At 40.0% G+C, this 12023-nt stretch overlaps 1 protein-coding gene across 2 annotated transcripts in view; it reads right to left on the bottom strand.

The window, feature by feature from the left end:
* Positions 1-9376: 9376 nt before the first annotated feature.
* The window catches only part of LOC149865668 (V-type proton ATPase subunit S1-like), a 100502-nt gene continuing 97855 nt past the window's right edge, over positions 9377-12023 (bottom strand). For both annotated transcript variants that reach the window (XM_090042179.1, XM_090042178.1), the window contains one exon: positions 9377-11194. In XM_090042179.1, the coding sequence (XP_089898305.1) occupies positions 11104-11194 (91 nt within the window). In that variant the 3' untranslated portion in view covers positions 9377-11103. The remainder of the gene's footprint in view (positions 11195-12023) is intronic.

The raw sequence follows: 12023 nt of genomic DNA, 5'->3' as shown, positions 1-12023 counted from the left end.
CCTCTGCAACATTTACTTCACCAATGAAATTAACATTTAATTAACACAGGTGAAATCTGAAAGGTAATAACTAAAGTAATAAGCAAGTTTTTAAAGTGGAACTTCACAGGGTTCCTGGTAACTTTTTCAGAGTTCCAGTTTGCAACCTATTATTTGATCCTGCAGTTTGTTCTATTAGAATCAGTTGCCATGGAAATGATTGAAATGTCATAAGTTAAGCATTGCAACCCCTATTTCCTAAACAAATAAGCAGCTCTTCCATGTGGAAAGGGACCTTAAATGGTACTTACGCAGCTCTCAAACCTGCTCTGCATTTGCCAACTACTTTTGAGCAGTATATTCAGCTTTTTAGCAACTGGGTCACCAAACAGGAAGGACAAGCTAGGAAGTGCAGCCTTATTTACAAACAGAGAAAATTGACTCTTTGCAGTTGTAGACATTGCAGTCATATGAGTTCTATCATATTTGAGATGGGATTCTGTAGCCCTCAGTTACAGTGAGTTTCCTCTTACAAAGTGAGTACTCCCTCTGAAAATGTTTACCAGGGGCCATGTTTCCACGAGCAGAAGGCATGAAAGTGTTGGTGTCACTGGGCATAACCCTAGGTAACTCAGAGGGATGGAAGACCACGAGTGTCAATGAAGCCCCTCTGCTCTAGGCCCAGGTGAGCCAGGCCCCTCCCCCTCCCCAAACCTTTGTAACCTTTTCTTTAAACTTTGTAACCTCCTGTAATACTGGAAAACAGGATGAGTAGCAGGCAAGCTGAAACTCCCTAAAAACTGTTATCTGTGGAATGCAAGGGCACCGCTCAGAGAGAGAAGGGAGGAGGGAAAGGGGGATGGGGGGGGCAGCTAGTGGAAAAATACTGTAGAAATGACCAGGGTATAAATATACACTGTTGCAGGGCTAGGGGCGCAGGATTTGAGACAATACAGTCTCCCTGTGCCTTTTACTTGAGCTCAAATAAACTCTGTCTACTTCTCCCCCCAGTGTGTTTATTGGCGCGACGCACACTGGGCAACGAACCCAATTGTTGCCTCCCTCGGGCACCTTGTGCCAGCAACAAAAGTAATGCCAGAGTAGGCTCAACCATAGGATCAGCTCTCCTGTTCATAGCGGATTAGGGTATTTGTCCAGTCCTCTAAAATAGACTGTTGTCACTATACATATTTACTTAGCACAATCCTTGAACTCATAGAACCGCAAGGACCACCACTTGCCTAATACCTGCTCATAGAGAAAGGACTTCTTACTTCCCATGCACTTGGAAAGCAAGACATCAGAAGGTGGGCCATCCTGATCCTGCAGCAGGTCAGGATACAGCTCATTGTCCCAGAGTTTATGCTTTACCCAGAACAAAAAGGAAATATTAGAAAGCTTAACTCTGTTTCATGCTCTATTTAACATAATATATCATTCATATGCTTACAAGTCTCAGTTTACAAGGGTAGCAAGGAACCCAATAGTGCTCTCCTGGTTTACAAAAGGCAGCTTCTGTGTTCCCATCAGAAAGGAACAAGAGAGGGGCTAGACCAGGGGTGGGCAAAATGTGGCCTGTGGGCTGGATGCTGCCTGCCAGGCCATTCTATCTGACCTGTGGTGCCCCTAAATAATTTAGAAAATTAATATTTATCTGCTCCTGGCTGTCTGTCACGCGGCCCTCAATGGCTTGCCAAAACTCAGTAAGCGGCCCTCTACCTGAAATAATTGCCTATCTCTGGGCTAGACTAAATGACTATTTTACTTCCTCTTCTTTTTCTAGTCAGTGGCTGTTAAACTTTCTCATAATTTGACATGTTTACAAAGAGTCAACACTCCTGTTCTTTGAGGGATGCGTGGGTCTAGTGTTTCTTTATTTTAAGCCACCTACATAAGTTAAAGGATGCTGGCTATACCTGCCTTTTCAAGGTCAGTTGGAATTCACCCAAACTGTTGTTTGAAATTCAGTTAAACGCACACGAATTTGAGGCCCAGCAGTTTCCATAAGAGGCTAGATTCTGGCCACTGCTCCATTCAGATACATTGCTAAATCATCAATAAATACAGCCGAGTAACAAGTGCTTCCTTTTGTGGTGAGTTTGAAAGACAAGACAGAACATAGAAAAATTAGGTCTTGTCTTCCCGGTCTCCAACTATACCAGCTTTGGCCCAGCTTTTACAAGCTAACAGGGTCAGACTTTGTCATTGCTTTTATCAAATGCTGTCCTATTTTCAGTGGAAATGCACGAGTAGTGATACTCTCTAGTCAAAGAGTGCAATAGGGAACGCCAGTCCTCCAGGATCCCACAGTGCTTTGCATGCACATGAACACACACACACTTGCCAGTCCTTCAGGAACCCACAGTGCTACACACACACACACACACACACACACACACTCCCCGCTGCTCTCCCAACTTCACACACCCTCCCCACTCTTCTCTCTAGTGCACTGAACTGAAACTGGAACACAAAAACAGCTGAGTATTTCTGAGAGTGGGGAGTGTGGTGTCCTATTTTATGACTTGGGAAGAAATATGGTCACTGTATACCTCAGGTAATTGTACCATGCATTGGCATCTCTCTCCAGATCATTGATGAACTACTACTACCTGAGTGTTGCGGGCACTGTGATGTTAGGTTAGTTACCCTCTGAACTGATGATATCATTTTTTTTTAAAAAGGTCTTTTCCCTCAAGAACCTATGGCATTTTTCAAAAGTGAGCTAGCTTTAGTATCTTGGCCAGATTATTCCTGCCTCCATAATATTTACCTATGCAGATTCAGTTATATACTGCTATATGTACTCTATGTCCACTGCAGGGCTGGACGTGGGCCTGGAAAATATCTAACCCATACCTAGTGGTCAGAGCACTTCACTGGAAAATAGGCCAAATGAATCTCTTCTAGGCACCTAGAACTTGGGACTCCTGCACCCTGAAAAGTGCCCTAACCACTAGACTACTGGACTGTATACAGCATGTGAGGACTCTTCATTCCTCCTCCTCGCCGGTAGCTATGCACACACGTTGATTCAGTGTTGCCACAGAGTGAAACAGAATCTGAAATGGTGTAAGTCCCAAAAACTGCAGTTTCATGACCCTGAATATGCTATTTAGGCACATAAAGTAAAATAGGATTGAGCCCTATGTCTCTATCCCATAGCTACTTTAAATGTTTTTAATAAGCAGTTCTTTAAACTGCAAGGGCCTTAGGCAAGACACTATCTTCCAGCTTCTGGTACTGCACCCAAATACACCATTGGTCCTTAACTAGTAACTATCAGCAGGCGTAAAATGATTTTTTTTATTAGAGCTCCATACTGTGCATTTTTAATTCCTCTTGTCTATTATGTATGATACCTTTATGTATATGGTTTGGAGCTTATCAGAGCACATCTTTTCTCTCAGATAAAGCATTGAACTAAATACTTCAGGGAGAAAACAACATACAACAATACCCATTTAAGTTTATGTACTAGCAGTAAAACTGATGGTTTTGTAACTTTCAATTATTAGCAATTTTTCAAATGAGACTCTGGTTGCAAAGTAACCGGATCCATTCCTGGTTTTGTAAGTGATTTGTACACTGTTGATTAGCTGAGATTCAAATGTTGCTTAATGAATAACATACAATCTTGCCTAATCCTTGAAATGAAACCTTTGGTAATGCCAGTTGAAGACAGTGACCTGATGGAAGGCATCCTTCACCTTTCTGAAAAGGTGGTGGAAGTACTTAGCTCATGGAAGTTAACCAAAGGTTAACCAATATGCAGCAGGTAATATTTTTGAAGTCGTGCATTAGGTAAATCCAGTATTTCCTCTAATCCATATGCACCAATTTGTGCAGTATCTTAATCCAGGAACAAGTTTTGGATTTCAAACTGTAGAAAATGTAATCGTTGATCCAAGCTGATTTGCTTGGATTACCAAAGCAATTCTCTGTCCTGCTATTGATCACAACCCCTTTTGATTACCAAGTGTTTTGTATAGGAAACTATGGGAGAACTGAGATCAAGCTAAATTTGGGAAATGTGCAATTTTCCATTTCCCACACAAAATCAGGGCAGTCATTTCTCTCTCTCTCTCCCACCCCCAAGCCCAGTTTTTCCCCTCTCCTTTCAGTATCTGTGTATCAACTGTTAGCTGAAAATGCTCTTTATAATCCAACAGAAGGCAATGAAACATTAAAAGCTAAATTCTACTTAGTGTATTCCCAAAAATATCAGTAGGTTGTAAGTCAGTGGAAACTCTGACATAAACACATCAATCATACTGCTGGGGTTGTGGAATCTCTATCCTTGGAGGTTTTTAAGACCCGGCTTGATAAAACTTTGGCTCAGGTGATCTAGCTGGGGCTGGTGCTGTTCTGAGCAGGGCGTTGGCTTGATGACCTCCTGCGGTCCCTTCCAACCCTAACTTTCTACGATTCTATGAATAGGCCATACAAGCTATACAGGCTAAAGCAGTATGCATATTTTGTAACTATAGTTCTAGTCAGTTCACCTATATGTAAAACAGGGTGAATGCCTCATTTTTTCTAATGAATATTCACTCAAATATAGATGGAATTGCTTTGCCTTTTTTCATACCCTTTGGGCCCTGATTCTGTTGCTTTATGAATGCTGTAAAGCACAGAACTGCAGCCTTGGCCTGCAGTCTTCTGACCCTGCAGTAATGTGACAATAGTGGAATCTCAGCTTTAATTAAAAATGAAATCTCTAGCCCTTGTCATTGTAAAGAAAAAAATTAAAATATGACCCAAGTATAACTATTACAGCTGCATCTGCCTGAGTTTGCAGATGTCATGAAACAGTATTTCTCAGAGATATAAACTTCACTATGCATTTCACTGGAGAGAGAGTGCCAAGACCCAATGCACTAGGAAGTGGGTTTATGTGCGGAGACTCACAGTAACTACAGAAATACGTGTTGGTTATCCCTTTTGCTGCCATACTTGATTATCAGGGGGAGGAAACCCCAAGATATCACCTGTAAAAGCATAGAGCTTTTACATCCCCCTCCTGGAAGAAGCAAACAGCCACCGCCACTGACTGCACCATGCAAGGACCGTGAAAAGACACTGGCATTTTAAGCACAAGAGCTAAGCCATGGTGGGAACCACATCATGATCTATTTAGGGCCATGGACAACCTTAATTTAACCTTGGTTGATCCTCCTCATACAAACAGAGAGGTGGGAAGGGGCCATAACTACATCATGCTGCCTTCAAGATTTTTTCAGCAATGAATAAGGGTCTTCGTAAAAAAGCCTAAAGTGGAAGCTGTCCTGAGGCTGTTCTAACACACACAAGTGACTGAGTTGTACACAAGGCTTAGAGACAAGACTTGCTGAACAGTGATCAGGAATCTGAGTTTCTTATTCAATAAAAATTCTTTTCAGTAGAATGGTTACCTACTTCACTGAAAGGAGACAGGCGAGTAGACACAGAAGTGGAGGGTGGCTTGGGTTTCTGACTCTCAGTGATGTGCTGTTTTGACTCTGGGTAATCACTGAATCTATTTTGTGACTCAGTTTTTCCCATCTGTAAAATGAAAACAAAAATTAAATATTACTCTGAGGTCTCTTATTGAAAATCAGTATATAAGGGATAAATACAACTATTACATTAGAAAATATTCAACATACCTATTCCCTCCAAAAATATCTATAAGCAGTTGTTTATACTTGCACAGAATTCCCATTTACTAATAGGAGATGCACATGTATATCAAAGGTAGCATTTGACTTTACAGTTTTAGATGATGCTTTTTCCTTCCAGCTAGTTCAAAAAGTATTAAAACAGATTAGAAGCTGGTGTCACACTCTTCTACTGGGTTCTCACATCACTTGATACAAATGTGCAAAAAAGATAAAGAGATGATGATTCAGTAAACCATTTTCTGCAATAATAAAGATTAAGTCTGAGAGAAGGTTTTTAAAAAACCCCAAATAAATACAATAATAATAATTCAAAAACATACCAGATCTTGGATTTACAGAGAAGTCCATTCAGTCTAGAGTGAGGAATCTATAATCAAACTGGACACTTATAGGAAGGCCCAGTGAAGTTATAAAGTCCTAGTATGTGATAGCTGTAAGCTAGAAACAACTTAATTTACGGGAAATCAGGAGCAGGTGCTTTGGTCTTTGATGCTCTTTGAAGTAACTATTCCTTCCACCCACACAACAGGGATACCAATCTACTGGCGCAGGCAGGTAGAATGAGAGAGGTTGCACTTACATACCAGCACAGTTGAGAGCCACCCCTTGGCAAGTTCTTCACTCCTTGGTTACTTTTTCAGGTTTTTTTTTTTTTAATCTCAACCCTGAAGAATTTGCTCTTCCATCCCTATTTCTCTGTTAATAACAGGCCTGATAGAAATATATTGGCATGACTGGAGAATCTTCTTTCAATATGCCAACAAAAAAATGCCAGCCTTTTTTCCCTGGAAGATTTTGAAACACCCCAGGCAATTGCCAGCATTTTAATTGGTAAAAACATTTAAAAGTTTGACACCTCAAATTAGATCATTTTTACAAAAATTTATCCCACTTCCAAGCAGTTTTAAACCATTTCAAGAGACCTTACAAAAAATCTTTTTTGTATTGTAAATGACCCCAGTCCCAGGTGTTGTTATGAATGTTGTAAAATGTCAGTTCTTAATCTAGTGTGTTCTATGTTCAAAAGCAGGCACCATGGAAGAGGAGATTTGACTGGATTAAGCATTTGCTGAGTTCCCAAAAGCCACAGATTCCAAGGAAACAACAGAGAATTATTTTACTAAGGCACTCTGAAACAAAAGGTGCAAATGCCCTTTATCATACACTTGCTTCAGTGATTTCTTCAAGGAGAAACCAAACAGTCTGAAACACAACACGTTACAGTCCAGCATAGGCATGTAAAGGTAGCTCAGTCTTAACATAACTCATACACACAAGATATTTACTGCAAAGCTGTCTAATTATCTATGCAGTAAAGTCTCAATGTCTACATGCATGGCCCTATTAGGCTGCAGGAAATTAATTAACTCTGCTGCAGGTTAGTACTTGTAAATGCAAGTACTGTCTTATGGCACAGTTCATTAGCATACAGCAACACACGTGTAGATGCTAATAGGGCTGGCTAGGACACAGGTGTGTTTCAGTGTGAGGGCTGCCTGCCAGCTAGCCCCACACTGGAATAACCTTATGGGGAATACCCTCTGCAGGATGTTGGGCCAGGTCAGAGCATCCTCAGGCTGGCAGGCTGACCCCCCAGGCATCCTGCCAGCTGAGGCTTCTCTGACTCAGCTTGACGGTCCCAGGTGCACATTCAAATGCAGCACCCTGGAGCAATAAACTGCAATGCAATATGCACCAGACTTTATTGCTCTGTGCTAATTGCACATATAGATGCACCTACAGTGTCTGTCAGTTTTCTGTGCTCAGACTACTACTAGCCTCATGCTTCCAACAGCAATCCTTGCATCTCAGACTTTCTGTTGCATCTCCCAGGTTGTCTAGCCTTCCCCCCCATAGCTGTCTGACAAGGTACTGCTTCTGATCTGTTCCTTCTGCTCTCTCCCAGGTTCTGACTGCCCTAGTTTAGTCTCCATCCACCTCAGATTGTATTGTTCATGCACTGGAAAAAGTATGGGCACTCCACTACCTGATGTCTGAACTGGTTGGTGAGGAAGTAACAAGCATCCTATATGACACTCCACCCAGTGGTGGGCGAGTTTCAGCTGCAATGATTTTTGTCTTCTGCCAGAAGGGATGGGAAGCTATTCAGCTAATGTTTCTTCTTTAACCACATACCTAAATTTCAGACATGTGAGGAAATCCTCTCAAATGCCAGTTTTAAAGTTTTAACTGTTGCCTATTTCTGTAATTACCCTGTATTATATTATACCTCATCAGTAGATGTTAAAATACTTTCTCCCTATGATACAGATGGAGAAACCAAAGCACAGAGAAATGAAATGACTTCCTCAAGGTTACCTGGAAAATTAATGTCAGAGCAGTTAAACCCAGGCCTCTGGAATCCCACTTCGGTGCTCACTATACAAGGTCATACTGCTTCCCCTTTAAATGTATTTAGTGCCTCATGCTCTCTGGCCACTGCTTGTTTTGTAATTAAATATTTATGAAAAAAAATGGTTTCATTTTTTTCATTTTAATCTTCTCCCTGATTTTTAATTTTTTTAAAGACAAAATCATACTCCCATCTCTGCTCATTCTTAACATTTTTCCTTTTTAAACTTTCTTGTATTTTTATTTTTTAAAGAGAAAGTATTTGTTCATATTTTTTTAAAACTATTTTTCCCTGACTCCCATCCCCCAATTCATTTTGTACTTTCTAGGGGTCTGAACTAGTGCTCTCAGGCCCCAGGGAAATCTCTTCTATTGAAGTACTCTTACTCTCCAGATACGCCTAAGAGTTGGAAGAACTCACAAAACAGGCATGTTTTCACAAGTGGAACCAGCATTACACGCTGAATTATGCAACCTGAGTTATGCAACCCAGATTCACCTGCCAAGCCTTCTACTTCACTGACATGAATTTTATTTAGGACAACATATAGTGCATAAACTCAGTGAGGTATAATGCTGGAATTTCCTTATTACCTAGATCGCTGTCAAGGTTATACCTCAAGAGCGAAGTCCTGACCTCACTGAAGTCAATGGTAATATTTTCATTGATTTCCCCTGGGCTGTGACACTTCACTTAATCCAAAAGACAAGGTGGCCACAGCTGAACCAGGATGGAAAGAACTTATGAAATGAACTGTGACTCGGGTAGTATATACTCTTGGCCCATTCCCTCATGTAAGGGAAAGAGTTATACCACATTCAACATCTTTTCCAAGTACAGCAAGTACAGCGCATAAGCCTTCTCTCACATAACCCAGGGTCTCTTCTGAAGTGGTCTTTGTAATTCCTAGACATTTCAATTCTAAAGACTAACTTCCTAGATCATTTCCTGCTCCAGAGCTTTCAACAAGAGGTTCCAAATTCAATACATATTCACACGAGTTCCTTTCCAAAAATAAGTTACTTATATGGCTCAATTGTTTCACTTGCCAGCTATTTTCTTGGAAAGCAAATGTGTCCTCATTTGACTTTCTTGAGTGGATCAAAGAACACTGTTTGACAATGTTTTATCAACAGTTTGCAGTTTTGTTTGTCTCCTGCTCAGAAGGGTATCATAGAGTTCCCATGCCTGCCACAGACCAGTGTGGAAGATTTCATTTTCCAAATTTTCTGTGGTTCCAAATGCTTCCAGGAACATTTTCAAATGCCACCACCCCCAATTTATTCTCCCTTCTAGGTTCATCTACTCTGAAGGATTCAGATCTCCTTTCTGGAAGAGATATAATTGACTTCTACTAAATAATAAAGCTGTGACACAGAAATGATAGTAAGAAACTGTTCTTTATTTCTTGGCTTATATACATGGGCCAAGGTTACATAAGTCTGGATTCATATAACAGGGAGTCAGCATCTTTCAAGTCCATTGACAACCGTTACACAAATCATAGCAAAATGATCACAAAAACAGAAGTGAAAGTGCTAACCCACTAATTGATTTTGCCTACCGGAATTCAAAATGTTTTTTAAAAATAAATTTCAATTTTATAAGTTCAATAAAATGAACTTTGTGTGAAAAGTTTCAACAAAAATTGGTTGATTTGATTTGAATATCACTGTGTTAGGCATTCAGACATCAAACTTGACATGGACTTGAACTTCATTTTCAATGAAGACAAAAGAGTTTTTGTGTAGTTTAGGAATTAGGTCAGTAGTCAGCTTGATTGGAGAGAGGATATAGTACTTATGGTACCTGCATATGCATTCAGTCTGAACAGGCTCAGACTTCTAAAGTCCTCTGCATCAGTGATGTTGAAGTGCCTTGGTCCCCTAGGCTGGATCTGTCAGTTGTGGTAACAGGGCAAGTGGTACCAGGGAACTATAGGGTTAACACAGCTGTTTCTCATCCTCCACCATTGATGCGGGTCCCAGTGGGGCTGTGTACAGTGGAATTCAGTGCTAGGCCCTGCTCCTGCACCTGCTCATCCCATCCCTAAAAATCACTGACCGTTTAGGAGCCCTGTGGGCTATGTGATATAGCTCCATGGGCCAGAACTTTGACACCTCTGATCAGGATCATCATAGGAATGATCAAACTAAAATATTTCACTGGCACAGTGACTTTCTGGTAATGTTATGTCATTTTTCTTCAGGGTTATCCCAAACTATTAGCTGGATAGCTAAAAAGGTGGAGAGGTAAGAAGTTTTTCAAAATTAACTTTAAGGGCTTGCCTGCAGTAGAACATTTGGTCATGTTAAAACATGGTGAAGAAGTTTAATATTTCTGCTTTCATTTAACCATTGAGCAGTAATTTACAAGTAGCTGTTTGGTAGTTTCTGCCCCCTCTGGAGTGTAATGTGAATAATGGTGCAGATGATTTCTAAAACAGGCTTCCATTTCATTTCTGTACCTCTACCACTTTTCCTAGCTGTTACTCCACCCACCACATCAAAGTCTCTGCAGAAGTTGCTGCTAACATCTTCATATTTTTGTCTCTTGCCTAATTAGCATCCTTTGCGATATTCCTTATAGTTATGGAAAAACTTAGAAGTTTCAGCATAGACCCTTTATATTCTTTAAAAACAACAAAAGGTCTCAAAGAACTTTAGTGACATCCTTTATATAACAGTAATAATGAACATGCTGGCACTACTTACTGACCTTTTCTGTGGCTGGTGAGATCCATGGCTACTATTAGTTTCAGACCTTTAACTCAAGTAATTATTAACAAATGGGTAATAGACAGCAGAATTATTGTGTTGCCCTTTATTTATTTATTTTTACAAGAAAGATTTCAGTACTCAGATTTGTGTAGTTTTACTAAACTATTCTAACAATGATTTTCCACGTACATGTACTATTAAGTGGAAAGAACCTAAAACTCTCATGCTATTCACAGCAAATGGTTGAGGCACTTTAAAGTAAACCAGTGCTATTCTGTTTGAGGAATTGACAGAGCTAGCCCTTTGGGATCATCAAATCTACTGTTTGTTGTGAGCTGCATGATCATGTGGATACCATAGGTCAAGATCCATAATAAAATTATTGATGTCACCAAGGCCATCCAAATTCCAGGGGAGAAGAACGATGTACAGTCACTTGCATAGGAAAACTGGTTGTTTTCAACACTGAAGCCTTGAATCTAAAAATAAGAAAATGATAGGCAAGCCTAAATGAATTTATATTACATATTCTTACTTGAAGATATACATGTTCATTAAAAAAAACAGTCAGCCAACAAGTTACTGAGTGCCTTAACTGCATTTGATCACAGACTCTTCTTGCATAATGATTTTTCAATTCCTTTCACCTCCCAAGAGCTACAGGTACATGAGAGCTATTCATCTGAGAAGAAGAAAATTATGCTTCCAGTTTCTGAGATTTTAAAGGTAACATTTCAAAGAATACAAACACATCTAGTTCTAAAGCTAGCTGATATAGATTAATTGATTCAGAATGGTCAAGCCCAAACGTTCAAAAATATAAGTCAGGGCACCCAAAACTATGAGACTGGTTTAAACAACATAAGATGTAAATTTTAAAAATTGAGTCATTTTTTTTTTGCAAATTTGTCATCTGGTGTTTGTGTATGTAGGTACTTGTTTTCCAGCTTTTCCCTAGGAAGATTTAGAAGCTTGCCTTAAAATGAAACCTAATTCCAGAAACTGGATTTAAGGAAAATATTAAATATTACCAGACTTATGACACATGCATACACTGTATATTGCTGTGAACTACCCTCCCCACCATTAAGCAAAAAAACAAGATACTTTGTCCCTTATATAATTATCTCAACATATGCAATGCTGCCCATGCCTTTTGCGGCACTTGTGCCAGATTGGCCACCCTACAGTAGTTCATGGAAACAGTGAATAATAAAGACATAATCACTGCATCCCTTTTTGCTGTTTCTATCGTGTGCTTATCCTTCAGAATTACAGACTTGGGACCAGAAAGCAGAGCAGCAGACC

The sequence above is a fragment of the Crocodylus siamensis genome, chromosome 4, assembly GCF_052110815.1.
Source record: "Crocodylus siamensis isolate JL-2025a chromosome 4, ASM5211081v1, whole genome shotgun sequence".
In the NCBI taxonomy this organism is placed as follows: Eukaryota; Metazoa; Chordata; order Crocodylia; family Crocodylidae; genus Crocodylus; species Crocodylus siamensis.
Note: the sequence above shows the minus strand (reverse complement) of the source record. Positions and strands in the feature narration are given on the sequence as shown.